Here is a 20,875-nt window from a genome sequence, read left to right as displayed (position 1 = left end):
ATATATATATATATATATTATATATAATATATATATATATATATATATATATAATATAGCTGGTCCAGCTATATATATATATATATATATATATAGCTGGACCAGTAATAGAAAAGTTAATGCTAAATCTGGGACATGTGTAGTTGTCACAGATGATTATGTCTGGTTGTAGTCCTGCTTCATACAACCTTGATACAAGTATAGTTGTGACACTGTGTAAAATGGTAATAAAAACACATTTTTAGATCATTTAGCACATATTGAATCAAAAGTAGCACAAAAAACAACTTAAAAAATGTTGATTATTTTTGACAGATATGTTGAATTTGCTGGTAAAAACTCTTAAATGAAACAGTGATATAAAGGCAACAAACAGTTTTGCAGTTCTTAAAAAAACACCTGGTGAGACATCTCACAACTAGTTCATTAATAAAGCTCTATTAATAACATGACTGAGTCTAAAAAGAGCATCCCAGATAGGCATGGCATCCTCTTTCCATCCCTTTTGTTTCACAGATTACGAATACTATTGCCAAATCTTTGATCAAATCTATCAGAAGTGGGAATAATTTATGCTGAAGTTAAACATCTGAAGTTTACATCAAGCAAAACTGGGAAGAAAGAAAAGATCTTTTTCAACTACGGTAAAGCAGCTCTGAAACAGAGTGCTGTTAAAAAAATGATGCAACACTGAGGTAAACATGACTTGAATGAAACATGTTGCCAGTATCAGATTTAAAAGCATGTATTTCAAAGAGTTAAGTTTCATGATTTCTAGATTAATAAGCTCTGTTTGTTCGATTTTCATTTGAATTCAATTCATTTTTAATTTACTAGGATTATTTATATTTAGAGTTTTGTTTTTTTTTAGTTTTTTTTTGGAGTGTGCCCAAGCTCTCAAGCTGTTATAAGTGCCACCAGACCTCCTGCAGATATTCAGCACACCCAACATGGCGAGAGAAAGGAAACTGCATGTGGCAAAACTGTGTTCATCCAACACTGTCAGTGTAATAAAAGCAGCTGTTTGACATATAGGTGCTTCAATTTGCTGTTTGGTTAATTGCAGTGTTACAGCATTGCAACTGGGTTGCCAATTTTGGGGTTGTAACATCTGAACACACAATAATTGTCCAGTTGAAACAAACTGACATTTTTCTGCCTTTAAACTTAGATACTGTTGATCTAAGAGTTGATACAACATAAAATGCTATCTTTTTCTCATCTGTTTGTTTTCTCTGTTTCTCATCAATACTTTTTTTTTGGGGGGGGGGGGGGGGGTATTGAAGTTGTTCAGCAAATCGTTTTGAGATCTCTCTTTACCGTCTGCATACATTTATCACAAAATTTTGTTTGATATTCTCAGGCATTTACTCTCTTTTGTACTCTACTTTTTTCTTTCATACTTCCCCCTCTGCAAGTTGCTGACACTGCATCTGCAAATGTCACAGTTTGGGGAAACAGAGACTTAAACGTAGAGTAAAAAAGAGAGCAATGATGGATAAAGAGAGAAAGTTGGCAAGATACGGGACTTTAAGTCAGCATTCATGCTTTCAGTTTGTTCAGTTTAATCTGACTTGATTAAGATCATACCACACTTTATGAGTACTCATATAGAAATGCTGGTTGTACTAAACAGCAACAATGTACCAATTTAATGGACATAATGTGGTCAGCAATGTACAGACACTCAACTTTTCTTCCAGCTTTGGTCAATATATTTTGCTTGTCTGTCCTACTTGTAATGAAACTAAAATATATTTTCGTTTCTCTTAAAAAAGTTCAAGTTCTTTTCTTCGGCTGTGTGAAGTCTTGTTATATCTTCAAAAACATTATCTTTATGAATTATACAGATGTGAAATCTAAAAAAGTGACTTTGTCTGTAACTGTAATTTGTAATGGTTTGCTTGATGTCACTGAACGGACTCTGTGTTTTTTAACCTTGTAGTTTACATGAGCCAAATGCTGTCTGATTATAATTGGATGCAGGCACATATAAGGAAGGTTGCGTGGCTACTGACATACAGTGTGGCTTCCAAGGATGCAAGTGCATTTTGAATTATGAGTTATAAGACAATTGATTGCATAAGTTAAAGAGCTTAACAGCCCGTATCGGTCATTCTTTCACTTCTTGTGTGAACATCAACTTTGAGAATTATATACAAATTATATATATATATAATTTATGATGGGAGAAATTTTTCTTTGGTGAAATCTTTGTTGCAATAAATACATGAAGGACTGCAAAATTTACAGTGGTCTGTTGGTATGTTCAGAGTTTAAGGTGTGGGTTTAGCTGCCACCTGCTGGTGTGTCAGGGCTTTGTCTCGTGTTTTCATCCACAAGACATACAGACTAGAGACTGGCAAATTCTGTCTGTAAACAGATTTGAAGAAGGTTCTGGCTGAAGTCTTTCAGTGTGGAGCCTGCATGTTCTCCCTGTGCCTGCGTAGGATCTCTTCGGGCACGCCAGCTTCCCCCTGCAAGCATGTCTAAAGACTTACTTGTTAGGTTAACTGGTGATTTTAAATTGGCCAAAGGTGTGAAGGTGGGAGTGAATGATCGTCTTTTTGTCTGTGTTAGTCCTGTGATGGCTGGAATAGGCTCGAGCCTCCTAATGACCCTGAACTGAACAAATAGTTAAGAATATGGATCGAAGGGTATACTTGTATGTGTTTGCGCAAAGCACTCTGCAAAAGCCCTTTCTTCTAAAAGTAAATAGATATTGCCTTCAAAACTATTTAAAATTCCAAAAGTGAAGTTATTTATGAATTAATGTCATATTGATTGAATGAAGACTACATTATATCTACATTTATTGTGCTGGCCTTCAGCACAACAGCAGCTTTCCTAATTTTATGCTAAAGTATTTTATGGGCAGGTTTTTCAAGCATCTTGGGGAGCTTGTCATAGTCTTTCTGTGAATTTAGTGCATCTCTCTCCTGTTTCTTCACATGGTCCTCGATGATGTTGATCGCTTTTCCTTCTTCTCCTCATCATCAATTCATAGAATTGTTGTTTTGCTTCAATTTTTTTGGAGACAATTTTGATTTCTGCGCGTCCTGTTTATTTATGATGTAGAAACCATATTTTAGTTTGTGACTGTACATGCAAATTCAAGAGTCCCAAGTTAAAACTTAAACATGGATAGTCATATCAAAGATTCTATTTAAGATAATTAATTCTGTCTCTCTCCTCTCATCTTAGCGGTGTCAAACCTCGACATAGAGAGCAAGCTGTCGGTTCACTATCAGGCTCCATGGCACCAGCAGCACAATGTATTTCATCCTTGCACCCGACCGCCGTGTCTGGAGGAGCTGCACAGAAACGCTCAGCTCAGTCTCAGAGCTCTGCACCGAGGTGAGAGAGGCAAAATCAGGGGCAAAGTTGCATTATGTACAAAGTATGGATTGGAAATTTGTACTCGTGTGTTCGGTTTTCACAGACGAACAACAGCGGCAGCAGTCCACGAGTCGGGAGAGAAACAGGGTGACCATCTCTATCTCAGTGGCGCCCCCCATGCCCACCTTCCCTTCGCCCCACACCATCCGGCGGCAACAGAGGAGTCGCCTGGCAAGAGCGGTAAGGACTCACTGAGAGTAACATGAACTAAGAGTATGTTACGTTTAACAAACAGGGTGGAGTTAAGATGCGGTTCACCGTAAATGACAGCAACTACGCCAGGGACTTCCCTTGCTTCATAAATCCTCGTTTAGGACTGTGCATCTTATCAGTGGTCAGTTAATATCTGTAGCAAAAGTTGTGATAAAATTTGGTATTTGGCATCAGTATCTCCAAGATTCTTCTTCAGTCAAATGCATGTATTTTGATATTGCACCTTAACACTTATTGTTGACTCCTGTAAAACAAAATAACAGGAGATAATATTTTCATATACTTACAGTGTCAGAGTTCCACCTCCCTCCACCCATATTTTGATTGCGATTCCTATGCAACACAAGTAATCAAACACACAATAAAGAAAGTTAGAGATTAATTAGATTGATATAATTTTTGCTGCAATCACATATTTTTATAGCGTGATAAAATTATCATTGTGAGTTATTTTGGCCATGATAGTTGTGTAAACCAGTCTTAAAACAATTCTGCCGTGTGGCTCCAAGTAGGAGAAACTACTCCATGCTCTGAACCAATATAATGTTTGCATTTGTGAATGTTGTGTGTGGAGCTCAGATGCAACAGATCCACTTGTCAAATCAGTAACAGTTTTGACAATTTTGAAAACATAGCTTTTAAGGGAACTAAAAAAAACTCCTAATAGAACTCTCAGGTCAGCTGATAAGTCTAGTTGTCCCTAGAAGCAGGCTAAAAACCAGAGGAGATCGGGCCTTTGCGATTGCTGCACCCAAACTTTGGAACAATCTGCCTCTTGAAACTAGGATCTCTTCATCACTTGACATTTTTGAAAACCCGTTTAAAAACACATAATTTAATTGTGACTGAGTTTTGTTCTTTGTGTGTGTTTGATCTACTTTTTACTTTTTTGTCATGAACCGGGCCTTACAGTCATGACAACAACAAAAAAAAAATCCAGACATGGTTAGGAATGTATTCCAAGCTGCTTTATTCTTTTAAATAAATAAAACAGAAAAGAAACCCTACTGTCAAAAACAAACAGTGGTAAGTGTAATCAGTACCATCAGTAGTGTGTGAAGGGATGTATGAGTGGAAGATGATGCATCTAATAGTGTCAAAAGTAAAACACCAAACCTAACGCAGCCAAAGTCCAACCTGGTGTCTCAGAGCCAACCAAAACTATGCCCTAAAGGCTTTTTATATAGAGTCCTGGCACACTGGCCCAGGTGTTGCCAGTGTCACTGATTGTAAACGGGAACTCTGCCTCTCCAGTGCCTGCAAACAAGACACACATGAGCCAAAAGGAAGGCAGGGTGCAGTGGGTCATCACAACTATGTACAGCACTTTGGTCAACCTTTGTTGTTTTTAAATGTGCTCGTAAATGGCCTGTATTTGTATAGCGCTTTACTAGTCCCTAAGGACCCCAAAGCGCTTTACACTACATTCAGTCATTCACACACTGGTGATGGCAAGCTACATTGTAGCCACAGCCACCCTGGGGCGCACTGACAGAGGCGAGGCTGCCGGACACTGGTGCCACCGGGCCCTCTGACCACCACCAGTAGGCAACGGGTGAAGTGTCTTGCCCAAGGGCACAACGAGACTGTCCGAGCCGGGGCTCGAACCGGCAACCTTCTGATTATGAAGACGAACTGCCAGCTCTTGAGCCACGATCGCCAACATAAATATTTATAAATAAATTGATTGATTGATATGAAATCAGAAAATTGCTTACTTTGAATTCTGTGTACAGGTGACAATAAGCTGCTTAGATAAACTTAAAGTGTTTCCTTAACTGGTTCAAATTGTCGTGTGGTGCTGTTTGCACAACTTTTTGTTGGTTTTTATGAAATCTGTACTTCGTGTCTTCCAATAAAATGATAAAATATCTTATTCTAACTTTTGCATGCAGCAAGAGAGAGCAGAAAGGGAGCGAGACTTAGACTATCAACCCAGGAAGGTAAAACAGAAATTTGTTTGTGATTTTTCTATTGACACATGCTAATGTGAAATTTATGTTATATGCACATTTGTGCACAGTTAAGGCTGTGTGTCTGGAACTACATGTTATCATGCTACATCTTTTATACCACTTCTATTTTTTTAATTGCTTTGGAACTTTTTTGTGTAGAGGTTGTGTGTTTTTAATTACACTCGCTCTACTCTTTCTTGTTTTGAAAACTCTTGAAGGAGAGGCCTGTGAAAGAATCAGAAATCCAGACCATACAGAGAAAAGTAAGAAAGAACATTTACACTTGGCCAAAAATTGATCATTTTCAGTCCTGACAGACTTTACAACATTTGCCTGTGTGTGTAAAAAAAATGCTTGCTTTTATGTGCGTGTTTCTTTCTACTACAGGAGAGGCCAAGAGAAGCAGATGTTCAGACGATCCAAAGAAAGGTAAGAAAGATGTGTCAGAGTGACATACCTGACATCTGATGTCAAATATTTGTACACCGTTTTTTTTCTTTTCTTTTTTTTTACAGCTTTTATGTTAGGAGATAAATGCAGGATTGTTACTATATAACATATGTTAAAAAAATTTCCTGGGTTTTGGGTTGAAGAACAGGAACATGTAGCAGCATCGATTAAATATCTGTTGGGGAGAAAAGGTTGAAAAGAGTGCACCGCCTTGTTCAGTTGTCACCTTTTGATTTTCCTTTAATCTTTTTTATGTGGAATTACTTTAAATCTTTTGGATTTCACATGTCACTTCATCGACTTAATTAATTTATTTTTTGTTATATTTTGTGTTCTTAGTTTGAGTGCTTTTACTCACTTCACCCTATTGAAAGTTGCATCTTCATTCCATGGAATAGAAAGGTACCAAGCTTTTTCGTTTTGATTTCGTTTTTTTAATCTTCCTATCATATTACTTGTTTAGTAGTTTGAGTCATTCAGCTACAGCTTTCAGTGTGGAGTACTTTGAATTAGACTTAGCTATTGCATAGATTCATTGGACACATCATTACGTACGCCTTACTAGTACTGGATTGGACACTTTTCCCCTCAATTCTTATATATCATAGATTCAACATGGTGCTGGAAACATTGTTCAGAGGTTTTGGTCTGACAAGATAAACTCACAGTTGCTACAGATTTGTCAGCTACATATCCAGGATGTAAATCTTCTGTGCCACCACCACATCCCAAAGGTGATCTATTAGAATGAGATCTGATGACTGTGGAGGTCATTTGAGTACAGTGAACTCACTGTCATGTTCAAAAAGCCAGTTTGAGATGATTGGCGCTTTGTGACATGATATGTTATCATGCTCAAAGCAGCCACCAGAAGATGGGTACACTTCTGTGACCAACAACCAAACCACATTCAAAATCACTTCCCCATTCTGATTCTTGAATTTCATCTCTGTTGGGTAATTTTGACAATGTCTACAAACCTAAATATCTTGAGTTGCTGGCATGTGATTGGCCGAATAGATATTTGTGTCATTCATCATTTGAACAAAGTGTACCTAATGAAGTGTCCATGAGTGTATATGATATTGTTAGAAAAATTGTAAAAAAAAAAAAAAGATTCACCTCACCAATGTAAGTAGTTACTGTTAATCTGTAACTTTCTCAAATTAAATCCTAACGCACATTTAATGCTGCCAATATCTGCCTGTTTCTTACAGGCTACCTCTACAGGGGAAGGTGAAGGCGGTGAGGTCTTGGGAAGCAACAGAGCCCAGGCCTCAGCCCCCAGTGCACCTTCAACCCAGGATAAGCAGACAAACTGGTCAAAGGAAAACGTCCCACCATCAGATCACAAGTCATCTGGCGATTCTCATGCTATCTCTTCCTGTATCATCCCGATCAATGTCACAGGTAAGTTAAAGAAGAAAGAGAAAATAAAGTTGAAAAATAAACAGCATTTAAATCAGTTGATAATCTGAAACATATAATGCACAGGCCTTATTCGGTATGTGCTACAGCTCATTCATGGGCTGTTACTGTTAAACATATCTGTTCTGTTATTTGTAAATGTTGGGATCATAAGCTTTAATAGCTTAAGCTCTATTTAAGAACTACATACAAACTACATAGTTACTAGTAAATATGAATTTCAACACTGTTTTAAAGTACACGTTTGAACAGTCACTAAAAGAGGAAAGGGCAGTACTTTTACCATTTGCAATAGGTCAAACGCTTTAAACCGCACATTAATAGCAATAATAGGAACTTTTAATTGTAAGCACAGAAATTAAGATGCAACTGAAGTGGCAAAGAAATATATTGCCTCAAAGAAAAGAACAGCCAAACCTGCTGTTTGCAGCAACTACTTGCGGCCTTTTACAACTATCACGGTTCTTTGGCCATACCATGCACATGTCTGGAAAGATTCCCCTTACTCTGCAATCTGTTGTGACCATCGCTCACCCATAGTTAATGGTATAGAATCGTACCGGATAGAAAATAAAAACTTGACAATTCTTATGGCTTAAACTCTACGGTGACTATTAAAACGCAGGTGTAAGGAGCATATGAACGTGCAAATGTTAGATTCTATTTACATGCATAGAAAAGGTGTAACTGGCCTCGATTGTGCAGTTTCTATATACACATACACAGAAAAAGAAACAGTGCATTTTATTTGAAGTAAATATTCTAATCAATTGCCATATAGATGTTGTGAATCTTGGTACCCTAGGCAGTTTATAGGGTAAGTTTAATCAAGATTGAACCAGTCATCTTGGAGGACTTCAGGAACAAACATACAGCCTACGCTAAAATCATTATAGCACGATGATGATGACTTTTACTGGCCTTTGTCAGGACCCAAACAGAGACTTTCTCATCTAGATATTCCCGAACCTGGGATCATACCAGATAGTTTCTTTAAAAAGATTATTAAACAACATTTTATATATACATTGTTGTTATTACAGGAGTTGGGTTTGACAGGGAAGCAAGTGCTCGATGCTCTCTAGTCCATTCTCAGTCAGTTCTTCAGAGGAGAAGGAAGCTAAGGAGGAGGAAAACCATAACAGGAATACCCAAAAGAGTACAGCACGATATGGGTATGTTATAATAAAATCCTTCTCACATAGTATTTTACTATACTATGTATTTTTGTACTTTTGGCAATAAAAAAGATGACATGTATTTTTTGCAAACAGCTAATTTGGTTCTCCATTTTTAAAGAGGCTTAAATGTGAATTATTTTGATCATGAGTTAAAAAACTTCACAATTATGTGTAAAGTTTAAAGATGCGAGCCAAAAGGATATTAAAAAACAAAGTTGTTGTTTATTTAAGGGTTCGTCTTCCTGCGGGGTTGTTTGTGGATATCACATTCTGAAGAAAAACTCAGATGAAAAAGTTAGCGCAGGATATTTCCGAAAGTAAAGACACTTTGATTCTTTGCTTTCAGATTCCGATGAATCACCTGTGGCAAGAGAGCGCACAGTGATTATCCATGCCAATCCACATCAACTCTCGCTCTGTCAGGAAGAACTCTCAGTCAGTGGTCGCCTCCATCACACTCGTGACTCTGGCTGCCAGACAGATGATTTTCTTATAGCATGTAAGTTTCTGATACTGGAGGAGGTTCTTTAGGGTGAGCACTTTTACCACACATTACAGCACGGTTCCTCCTTGATTAATCTACTCTGTTTTCAAAGACCCTCTAGATCCCATTGCATGAAAATTATCTCGAAGCTGCTTATCTACTTTCATCCCTAAACTTGATTAATTGATCTGGAATTATAATTAATTCTTTTTTGCAGTTACAATCTACAGGCCACATGCATTAAGAAATATCTCCATCTGTTCCCCTCTCTCTTTTCTGTTTTTTCATTTTCAGGTACAGCTGCTCCCTCCAGAAGGCGTATTAGAGCTCAGCGAGGCCATCAGGGAATTCCTGCCTCTTTGTCCCATTCAACAGGAAATATTTCTTCTCTTGGTGACCAATCAGACTCAACATACACCACAGCCACATCCCATGGTGGGCGATTGCGCTCCCGTAGCCTTCCACGAGAGGGTGGACGTCTGATGGATAGTGATGAGGATGACGATGACAATTATGACGATGATGATGAGGATGAAGAATTGTCACCTTACGAAGCAGAGGACTTTATTCCAGCTGGCCCCAGTCCAAGAATGAAGATGATGATGATGAAGGATGAAGAGGAGAGCACAGATGACCAAGCAGCTCCAGAGCCGCTACAGCTTGGAAGCCTAAAAAGGCTGCAGCGAACTGGGGAGAGAGACAGAGGAGGTGGAGGAGGTGGAAGCCCAGAGCATAGCTGGATGGAGAGGGGTCGTTCACGGTTACCACGCAAGGCTGACATGGGCAGCTGCGAGATCTCGTCAAGCTCAGATACGTTTAGTAGCCCTATTCATTCAGTGTCTACAACAGGAGTCTTAGGCAGCCATGTGGATCACAAAGAAGACCACCAGTCATCCAGCGGGAACTGGAGTGGTTCTAGTTCTACCTGCCCCTCACAAACATCTGAAACCATCCCGCCACCCTCTTCTCCACCCTTGACAGGCTCATCCCACTGTGATTCAGAGCTGTCACTCAACACCGTGCCCAATGCTATTGATGAGGGATTCTCCCTCGATCCCTCATATCACTCTGACCTCAGACCCCAAGGCCAGGGTCACAGATCAAGCTCATTCACATCCTCAGCCACAGACCAGCTGGATGATGCAGGGGTCAGTACAGCCAGTGAAGGAGAGTGGACATACCCTCCAGACCAAGATCAGACTGACCAAGATCAAGACCCTGACCAGACCCAAAACCTGAGCCAGAGCCATGGGGTAACCCAAGAGTACAGCTCTAAACATAGCCTTGAAGACCAAGCTGGCTTCAGTGACAAAACGAGCAACACTGAAACAGAGCCTGGCTCTCATTACCCATCTGATACAGAAGGTTTCTATTCCTCCTCTGTGCATATCAGAGAGTGTAATCAGAGTTATAGAGGATACATGTATAACTATGCAGACCAAGGGCCTGACTGTGGTCAGTCCAACACTGTGGCAGCACCACTATCACATGGAGTTTACCCTGAGCCCTCAGCTGACTTCAGAGCAGGCACTCTAACCCTGGGGAGGACATCTCGTTCATTAAGGAAACCGAAAGTCAAACCTCCACCACCCAAACGAACCTCCTCACTAAAGGAACCCAGTGGTAGTGTTGATGTCGGAACGGACACACAGGCAGATCAGGATCAACCAAAGATGGTTATTGAGCAGGAGCTTACTTTGTCTTCCACAGATATGAAGCTGGAACTGGACCTAGAGCTTGGAGTTGCTCCAGAACCATTACAGACATCCTGTTTAGTGGCAGAGCCTTTGGGAACATGGGGAATGGGACTGGGGGAAACCGTGGACATAGTAGAGCCCATGTCTTTCAGCTCTGCAGATACACACTCATTTAAAGATGAAGGTGCTGTGCAATCTGACTATGCAGACCTTTGGCTTCATAACAGTGAACTGAAGTCCAACAATGGTGAGTACACATCCATGTCCAACTCAAGCACCGCCACAGGCACTACTGTCATGGAGTGTATCAAGTCACCAGACAGCTCTTCCTCTTCCACAGAAACCCAAACCCAGGCCCCTACCCAGGCTTCAGACACCGTGGCAACTAGTTCACCACTCCCACCTGAAGACTTCAAACTAGGGTCTCCTGAGAAACTGGCTGGTCTGGCTTCACCATCAAGTGGTTATTCCAGCCAATCAGAAACACCTACATCAACCCTGCCCACATCTTCGGCAGCATTTTTCCCAGGACCATTGTCTCCTTCAACTGGCAAGAGGAAGCCCAAAGTGCCAGAGAGGAAGTCTTCTCTCGCTTCCCTGCAGCATTTCCCCAGAGATGGAGCTTCCATTTCCTCTTGCTATAAGAGAGACCCAGACTTTCCACCTCCACCTTCTCAGCTGGATCTCAGTATCCTTCATGGTGGCTATGTCAGACACACGTTATCCCACCGGACTTACCACATGCACACATTGCACCATAGCAAACACAGAGCTGCAAATGTTTTAGCCACTGGCACAAAGTTGTTGGCTCCTGAAGCATCAAATACCAACCCACCACCAAGTTCAAACTCTACATTAACAATTCCTAGTTCAAATCTGTCAGCGATAACACCGTCTGCTCTTCGATCAGTGCAGCTTCATTCTGTTAGCCAATCTGCAGATCCACAAATTACTTACACTACATACCAGGAAACACCAAGTGTAACAGAAACTGCTACAAGACCCAAATGTCCTCCTAGTGCTTCTACTCTGGCTCCGCCACCTCCTAACACTAGGCCTCTCCCTCCTCGCAGACCTCCTCCTAGACCACCAGGTCACGAGCACACCTCCTCCCCTGAGCATGCACAACCAACACCTCCTGGCCGTCATCCTGATGGGCCTCCATCTTATGAAAGCCTGCTACTTAGACAGGACCGCTATGGACCTGGAACTTTCTGGGCTATGACTGCCTTCCGAACCCGAATGGACCCATCATCAGACCTCTCTGAGGACAGCTCACCTGTGCATCGACCTGTCCCACGTGCTCCCCATCCATCTCCTGTGGATCTACACACACATATCCATTCTCATAGAGAGTTCAGAGGGCTCACCCACTCATCTCGTGCACATCCTGAGTTTAGGGTTTTAGGAGAACGCTCCTTCTCCCAGGATGATGATGATGATGAAGATGAAGAGGAGGAAGAGGAAGAGCACGTGAAAGAACCCCCTAGACCTGTATGTCCCAGAGGAGGTATGCGATCAGATCATCCTCCACCCCCAGCATATGAGTTTGCTGGGGGATCCCACTCAGACTCAGGGCCCTGGGCTAGTCCAATCAAAGTGCCTGGTACCACAATGGAGACATTGCATTCTTACCTAATCAGTGACCCAAGAAATAGAGGACACGAAGAACAGGAAGAAGAGGAGGAAGTGACATCAGGTGCTACCAGAAGTGCCCAGCAACAACAGCCACAGGAAAGCAAAGATGACTCCACGACTCCTGACACTGAGGATTACTTCAGTAAAGGTATGTTTCTAAGCAAAATACCACTTCCAGAAGAAGTAGGGTATTATTTTGTAAAAAATAAAGAAAATCTCACAAAATGCCATGATGTTTATTAATATTAAGCTGTTGTATCACAAAACAACATTAAAATTCTAAAAAAAAAAGGCAGTTTAAGGGATGGCTATTTCATCAACTGTATACTAAGTGATCAGACAGCCAGATGACATGTGTTAGGGATGTTGTGTGCTACAGATTCCACACCCAGTGATAATTCGCTCTCCCCTCTGATGGATGACACCAAAGTGGATGATGACATCATTCTCACGTCACCCAATAAGACCCGGACAACTGAGGACCTGTTTGCCATGATACACAGGTACTGGTCAATATACTTAATTACAATGTCTATGCAGTGTTTGTAATATATCTATTTTCTAGATTATTTTTTGTACTGACTCTGCTACATGTTTATGTTTTCTGTTTATTCCTTGTCTTTACTTTAATTGTGACTGTATTGTGATTTCCTTATTTAGATCCAAGAGAAAGGTCCTGGGTCGTAAAGATTCTGGCGACTTAAATGCTAAGTCTCGTCTCTGCCCTCCAGTACCAGTGACCCCCAGCAACGTGTCCACCGTCATTATCCCTCCAGCACCTCCTCTCAACATTCCAGCTACCTTAGCCACTGCTGTTGGGTCACAACGAGCCCCTGTACCAATCTATCGCAGCGCCAAGAAATCAAGTACGTCGAACGAGGAATTTAAACTCTTGTTGTTAAAAAAGGGAAGCAGAACTGATTCCAGCTATCGCATGTCAGCTACAGAGATTCTGAAAAGCCCTATTACCCCTAAAACACCAGGGGAGTCTGTCCAGGAAGGGCCCATTAGACAGGGAGAGGAGCCACCCTCTACGCTCCAGGAGAGCCCCATTTCTGGCCTCGACCCAATCCAGATACCAGGTCTTTTTCCCAGAGCCAACTCTGAGAGTTTTGCATCGAAAACCCTGCCTATGTCAGCTGCATCTCGACAAGGACGTTCTCGGATACCCCCTGTAGCCAACAGTAGTCGCTACAGTACACGCAGTCGCCTCTACACAGCCCCCATGCAAGCCATTTCTGAAGGGGAGACCGAGAACTCAGATGGGAGCCCCCATGATGACAGATCATCCTAAAGCCACCCGATGCGTGATGTCCTCTATTCTTAGCTGTGCCCTGCATTTCAAACGGTCCCTTCTACTTTTCTTGGATGGCTGTGTCATCGAGGCCAATGGTGTAATTCTTATGACACACAAAATCTGACTGTTGCAGAAATAAATCCGGTTGTGGATATTTTATTCTATACAAAGGTGTCAAACTGTTGTGAGGATTTGAACCATAAAGGTTATGAAAAACTATGAAAAAATAGTGTATTAAATAAATAATTCCCTCATCGAAAAAAAAATGCAAGACTTATTTTGATTGAACTATCTTTTTAAAAAAATAACGAAAGAAAGAAATAACGAGTTCAAAATGTTTGAAAAATTATAAAAAGAAATTTTGTGGAGTGTAGACAAGGTGCGTTTGTGTTTGCATGAGCAAGCACATGCAACATCCACTGATATTTCTACTTCTTGTGTTGTGAATGATGTGGGTGTGTGTATGTCATTGAGGAACTGCTTTCTTATTCAATTTAAAAATTCTTATGACAATTAATATTCTTTTAACTTGTGGTGCCCAAAGCATCAACTTCCTAGACTCCATATTCAATATTCCTGCCAACCAGCAAGGTTTGTCTCATTGTGGAAGTTATCTCTCAAAACAGCATTGACTTATTAGACTGGATTTCCATCTGCAGACCTGGCATAGAGAGTATATCACACAGAGCCAATCATATATTTCTTCACATAAATTATATCCAAAAAGATGACATGATGCATGTATTTTTGTAAAATTGCTTCTCAGAACATGATGATAAAGTTTCACCATGTTGCATGAACCTATATGGAAACATCCCCTGGATCCTGGTTTCTGTTGACATTTTTGTGGTTCTTTTGTATTATATGAATCTTTCTCTGCAGAAAGATTTGGTTGACATTTGTACCACATTGCCGGTGATCTAAACTGATTCGTCTTGGATTTGAGTGTTTAATAAGAAGGAGCAAGGGCTTGCGCCTATTTGTCTAAGATACATGCTAATTCTGGACAATCGCACAGTGGCCTTTCTCTACCAGAGGTGGTTTTAAGCAGGGAATTTGTAAATCTCTGCATGTATACATGGAGCTGTGCCATGTTTCACCAAAAGTCAACCATGAACCCAACCCTGAAATCTAGTATGCTTAGACTGATTAAAGATTTTCCAGCTGCTGGCCAGTCTTGCTGTGCTGACTTAAGTGGAAAAAAAGGTACATTTCAACCAGATTTAAATACACCACTGAGTGCAGATGGTGAAAATGCTTTAGATGGTTCTCAATCGGTTTGACTAGAGGTTCATTTGGAAAGGTATCAACTTCGCTTTTGCACTTCATGATTATTCAAGAATATTCCTTGAAAAGAAAATATATCTTATAGTGAAATGCATATGTATATTTGTACTGAATATAAAGAAAACTCATATCTATATAAAATGACAAACAGAAATTTTATAAGGAATCAATCTGAGTGTAGCAAAGAACAGGTCTCACTGAAAACATAACACATAAATCTTAGCAATGTACACTGTTCTCCTCTCCTTGTTGCCTCTCCTTCATTTGCACTGACCCAGTGTAGCATTAGACAGGTGAAAGCTCAACCCAGTGTCAGGTGTACACCATTTTGTCTTGCACTCCAAACCTCATATATTTCAAAATCTGAACATAAGGAGGCAAGAGGAGGAAAGGACTGCATACATCCAGTGTTCAACAGTCAGCAGGGTACCGATTGCCTCGCTGCAGCCTTTTCTCTCCCACACCCGGTTTCGAGTGTGCTGTGAACTCTCTCTCATCCTTCAAATAAACATTACACAGTGTTTTACAGAAGCAAACTATCATCAGTGGAAAGCTTGAACTCTCACCTGCCTACCACAGCAAACGCAACACATACATGTCTTACATTCAGAGACCGTACTTCAATTGAAACCACTCACTGTATTCTGTGAATACCTCAGCAAGCATATTACTGTTTTATTGTAAATGATAGATAGATAGATAGATAGATAGATAGATAGATAGATAGATAGATAGATAGATAGATAGATAGATAGATAGATAGATAGATAGATAGATAGATAGATAGATAGATAGATAGATAGATAGATAGCAAACCACAACTGTTTGATACTCAGCGAATATCAATTGCAGAACTGACACTGTGTAAGATGGAGAGAGTAAAAAGCTGTGAACTGATTACTTTGACATTTATCATACTCATACTGCTGAAGCGCACCTGTTCCTGTTCACTGTTTTATTTGTTGTGTTTTCTGTCGCATGCAATAAGCAACAGTGGGGGGGGGGGGGGGGGGGGGGGGGGGGGGGGGGGGGGGGAGAGAGAAAAGGACACCGCCAAATCATTATTTTTATCTGAGGGATGTCTCCATGAGAAGAGATTTTTGTATTTTCTGTTCAAACGTCAAGTTCAATAGTGTGTTCTATAGATGTACAAACTGTCTGGCTAATTCTGTTCTGTATAGTCGTGATCACAAACAGGGGTTTATCTTGTACTGTATATCTACTCACTGGACAATCATAGGTTATAAGAGACTGTAAAGAAAATTATCTAGAATCTGCTGGGAGGGAGAAATCTGAACACTTTCGGTGCTGGGTCCTAGTCCTGGTGGAGCTGTGGAAGTGAGAGAAATATTTTCCAGGAGAAACTGCTGATTATGTTTAAAGTGCATATGTGTACACGCCAGTTTCAATACAATGTACAAATAAAGAGTAAGCAAGGAAAAACATGAATTCGTAAATACAAAAAACTAGTTTGGATTTGATCAGAGTGTCACCATCTACTTTTGACTAATAGCTAAATATTTTGTTTCCCACTAATATTATTACTGAATAACTGAAATAAAGAAATAAAATCATTTGTAGGGCTGTAACAGTATTAAATGAAAAATGCAACGCGACTGTGAATTGCCATGTGAAATTCTCCAAACACTCAGTATTTGATCAGTTAAGTATTTGGCCTTTAGTTTAGTTTGTGATTTTTCCGTACTGTACCTGGCACTGATGCCTTAAAGGTATTCCAAGACTGTTTCTTTTATTTGTAAGGAGTGGACAGAGGGGTTGACACATTTTGTAAGAAAGAGAAACTCTTGAGGTTGCCATGCAGACTCTAGTTTAACACTCTTTTCGCCCTCTAAAACCTCAGCAGCTTGGGAATACAACAAAACAAGAATCTGTAACCTTTATGGATTTTTTTTTCAATCTGTTTCCAATATCTGCACGCAAGGGGAAGTTTGATGACAACCACTTGATATTTTTATTCAGAAGTGTACAGTATGGAATAACACTAAACAGACTTTTAAAAAAAAAGTGACATAGAGGAGAAAAAATAAACACTGAAAACAAACTGTAAGTATTTAAAAGATGCTCCATGCTTAAAACTAGCTAGGACTTATCAGATTTGAATCACTTTTGTATTTTTGTATAAAAATGTAAATACGTTTTTAAAGGAAAAAAAATGTTGCAAATTCTTTCTTTTGTAAAATAAACAAATAAAAAAATTAAAAACAAAGAAAGTTTTTTTTTTTCAAAGTTTACATGATTATTTCCAAGCCTTTGTATATTATGGAGCTGTGCAACACCTTCAGTCTTGTATTTATTTTGGGGGGACAACATTGTGAAAATTCCATTACTCTATATCTAATTCATTTTAACAGCTCATCGGGCTGCTTAGTAACTGTGCGTAGAAAAAAAGCCAATAAATGTGATTGCAATGAAATGAAAGGCCTATTGTGTGACACTTCATTTCAGCCCCGTCAGATCCAAAAGCACTGAGAGACTCTTCCCACTAGATGGTAGTGTTTTAACGTTCAGGCTCCTAGCTGCTATTCAGATTTTTCATGAGAAGGACCCAGCATTAACTAACTTTCCTTCACTATGGTTGGACCTCATGCTTGAATCCAGTCATACTAAATTAGGTACTGATACTTAGACAGTCTTCATTTTAAAATGTAAGGAGTAAAAAAAAGAAAAGAGAAAAGAAAGAAAAGAAACATTGCCATATCTGTTCTGACCAGTAAACCTGACCACACTTTCCATACAACAGACCTTGAATATTTAGTTACTAACCCAATGCAATAAACCGGCAGTCTCAGTCTCGAGTCTGCAAATGACTATTAACACAGCCGTGAAGAAAAATATTAAATTTTTAATAAGAATCTTAGACTAAAGGTGATGTACACAAGCTGAGATCATTTAATCAAAATTTGCACTTGTTCAAAAGATTTTGAAAGAGTAACTCAATACATTTACTGTATTTTTCGTTTGTTTGCTGGTTTGTTTTTCGGGGTATATAATTGTACATTGTCACGTCTCAAAATCTACCAGTTGTTGCCTACTGTCCATATTTACAGTGTCTCTGGTTATAAAGAAATACATGCATTATGTTATTTTATTTATCTGTTTAAAGAGCTTTTATTTTCTCCAGGGTTTTGTTTTGTTTGTTTTTTTGTCTTCTATCCCTGGTCCACAAATAGCCTGCTAATTATTGAATAAATAATTAATATCTTATCTCTCTCTCACTCAGACTCCATATATTACCCATTTTCAGTCCCTCCAGCTGCTCCTTTCACATTTATGAAGCTGTTAATAACTAATCGTCATGTCTTTATGTAGCTATAGTTACGATAGCTTAGCTATCTGACAACTACAAAGAAAGTTTGAAAAAACAAACTGTGGCCTTGGAAGGGGTATTACCACCATTTATATACCACCTTTATATACCACCTATTTACAATTACTGTTTCAAAGGTAAATATTATAGTTTTACTTTCACAACGAGTTATAGTTGCTTCTAAATCTCATACTACAGCACATTTTGTCAGTGAGTGCAGTGTGAACTGAACTTTCTCTTAGGGACCCAAGTCTCAAACAGCTCTTTGTTTACATATCTTGAAGCTAGCTGTTAGCCTCTGCAGTTAGCTAATGGTTAACTACCCATGTGCTCCTTCCTAACCAACCCCCGCCGTTACGTTATGTACTTAACAATTTTCCCTTTACACAAAAAAATAAATGAAATAAGATGATTTAAACTTTAAAAAAAATACCCGTATTGACGAGAACTATACACTGACACTGACTACTTCAGCCCAACTGAATTAGACGGTAACATAAAAAAATAAATACATACATTAAAACACTCGATATCATTAATGTTCTCAGTGTGATTTATGAATGTTACGTGATTACTAACACGCAAAACAGACACATCACCTGTCGGGGCACTGTTTGGGTTCAATTTGAGTGTAGGAACACTCGATGTCGTCAGGACTTAAGCATTCCCATTTTAGCGACCATGTTTAGCATATGCGTGTATTTCTGTTTGCAGTTTCCAGCAGCAATGTGAATTGAATGTGACTAATTCAATTTGCACTAAATAAAGAAGAATTGAAGTGTTACTGAATATTTTGAAGTCAATTTATCTGAGTACACACTGTTCATATTTATGATCTCTGTAATTATGAGAAAACCTATTACATTTATCTTCAGTGAATTATTTGCTCCAAGCCAAGGGCATCTGTTTTGGGGGTTTGTTTTGTTTTATTTTTTTAAACCCTGCTCCACAAATAGCCTGCATATCTGTTTGATTCACTTTAGGGAGCAAAGTGCTCTCTGAGGGCAGTAATTTATCTCTATTGCTAATTTTTAACTGTTACTTCATATTAAATATATTGACTGATTTCCCCAGATAGCCATGAGAAGAATATGATGTGTGTGTGTTTTTGTTTTTAAAGATTGTTTCTCACATAAATAACTGTGAATGTGAGACTGTAGCCTCCATAGGGGGTCATTGGACTCTGAGCACACAACCAGGAAGCAGCATGACTCCTCAAGAAAGAGTACTGCTGTTGAGCTATTTGAATTTCTTGATCTTTTTAACAATGACTCCTATTGAACTGTCACTTTGCCTAAACGACCATTTGACCATTTGATCCATGACCATTTGACCCTTAAATCACACTGCTTGCTAGAAAGACACATAAACACAACCAACCAAATCTAAAAATGTTTCCATGCTGTTTGGTGTTTTCAGTTATGGATTATTTTTTCTGTCTCTTTATTCCCCACATTTTTATCGCAGGAAGCAGCTGAACTTACTTGGAGATTGGTTGAAAATATGAAGGCCAAAACACGCTGCAGTTTCACATGAGGAAAGTGCAGGGCCTGCAGGATGATTAACAAGATGGGAGCAGGAAAATGCTGATATCCTACACAACAATTAAAAAATGTTGCTTTTCCTGATGAATTATTGACAGTCTTCTATGCAAAGTGATTCAGAAAACAAAACTAAAGATCTCTTGGAACTGCTGGTCGGGAATCACCAAACTAGAAGATTTAACCCTCTCAAGGCAGGTGTTGCAGATTTGCAACAGTTAAACACTAACAACCTGATTACCCCACATACATATTTTATGAGTTTTTTTTACTCAGAAGTACCACTGCAGGACGTGGTTGTGCATTAGCAACTAAAACTTAATTTGAGCCTGAGAGGGTTAATAAACCTGTGCTTGTAGCTGCCCTGCAGGCCTTGTCCTCAGACCTCAAACACTAAGATGATGTAAACAAATGTTTAATCGTGTGAATACATATCAAACATATTTAACAAACATCTTTTGTTGAACATACAGTAAAAAGTCGTGTATATATCTATATCTATATATATATATACATATGAAATGCTGCAAAGCGAGATGACAAGGCATAGAAAATATACATGGTTGTTGTGCAGTCCCTCTATGCTTTAGCAATGAACACAAAATTCTAATGATGTAAAACATCTAAGAAGAAACAAACCTTACTAAAAACCTGAGTTTCACATTAAAGCAAGAACGGTTTCAAGTATCAACTTGTTACCACTACAGGAGAGCAACAGTGTGAAATGCAGCTACAAAAGACATGATTTGGTTCGAAAATTGTTCTGAAATGTTCAGAAAATGAGGATTTCTGCCATCAGTAACAGATAAATACTTTGAGACTTGTGAATAATTACTCAGACACAATATCTTCCCGTACGTAGTTATTTGACAGTGCACACACACACACAGGAAAAAATAAAAAACAACAACAAAAACTGTCAGGCAGAAAGAAATGATTACACTTACGCTTGATACACTTTGTTACAGTACAAAAAT

At 39.3% G+C, this 20,875-nt stretch overlaps 1 protein-coding gene across 1 annotated transcript in view; it reads left to right on the top strand.

Moving 5' to 3' along the window:
* nhsb (Nance-Horan syndrome b (congenital cataracts and dental anomalies)) overlaps positions 1-13,739 on the top strand; it is a gene marked incomplete at both ends in the record, with an annotated part of 62,522 nt that extends 48,783 nt beyond the window's left edge. The window contains 12 exons of the mRNA XM_080884392.1: positions 3,205-3,357; positions 3,443-3,579; positions 5,508-5,555; positions 5,786-5,830; positions 5,955-5,996; positions 6,357-6,419; positions 7,235-7,427; positions 8,489-8,620; positions 8,973-9,125; positions 9,405-12,593; positions 12,825-12,948; positions 13,106-13,739. Of these exons, the coding sequence (XP_080740518.1) occupies positions 3,205-3,357; positions 3,443-3,579; positions 5,508-5,555; positions 5,786-5,830; positions 5,955-5,996; positions 6,357-6,419; positions 7,235-7,427; positions 8,489-8,620; positions 8,973-9,125; positions 9,405-12,593; positions 12,825-12,948; positions 13,106-13,739 (4,913 nt within the window). The remainder of the gene's footprint in view (positions 1-3,204; positions 3,358-3,442; positions 3,580-5,507; positions 5,556-5,785; positions 5,831-5,954; positions 5,997-6,356; positions 6,420-7,234; positions 7,428-8,488; positions 8,621-8,972; positions 9,126-9,404; positions 12,594-12,824; positions 12,949-13,105) is intronic.
* Between the last annotated feature and the right edge of the window lie 7,136 nt (positions 13,740-20,875).

Source organism: Rhamphochromis sp. 'chilingali' (genome assembly GCF_963969265.1).
Source record: "Rhamphochromis sp. 'chilingali' genome assembly, chromosome: 6".
Classification (NCBI taxonomy): Eukaryota; Metazoa; Chordata; class Actinopteri; order Cichliformes; family Cichlidae; genus Rhamphochromis; species Rhamphochromis sp. 'chilingali'.
This window is presented reverse-complemented; position numbering and strand designations above follow the sequence as displayed.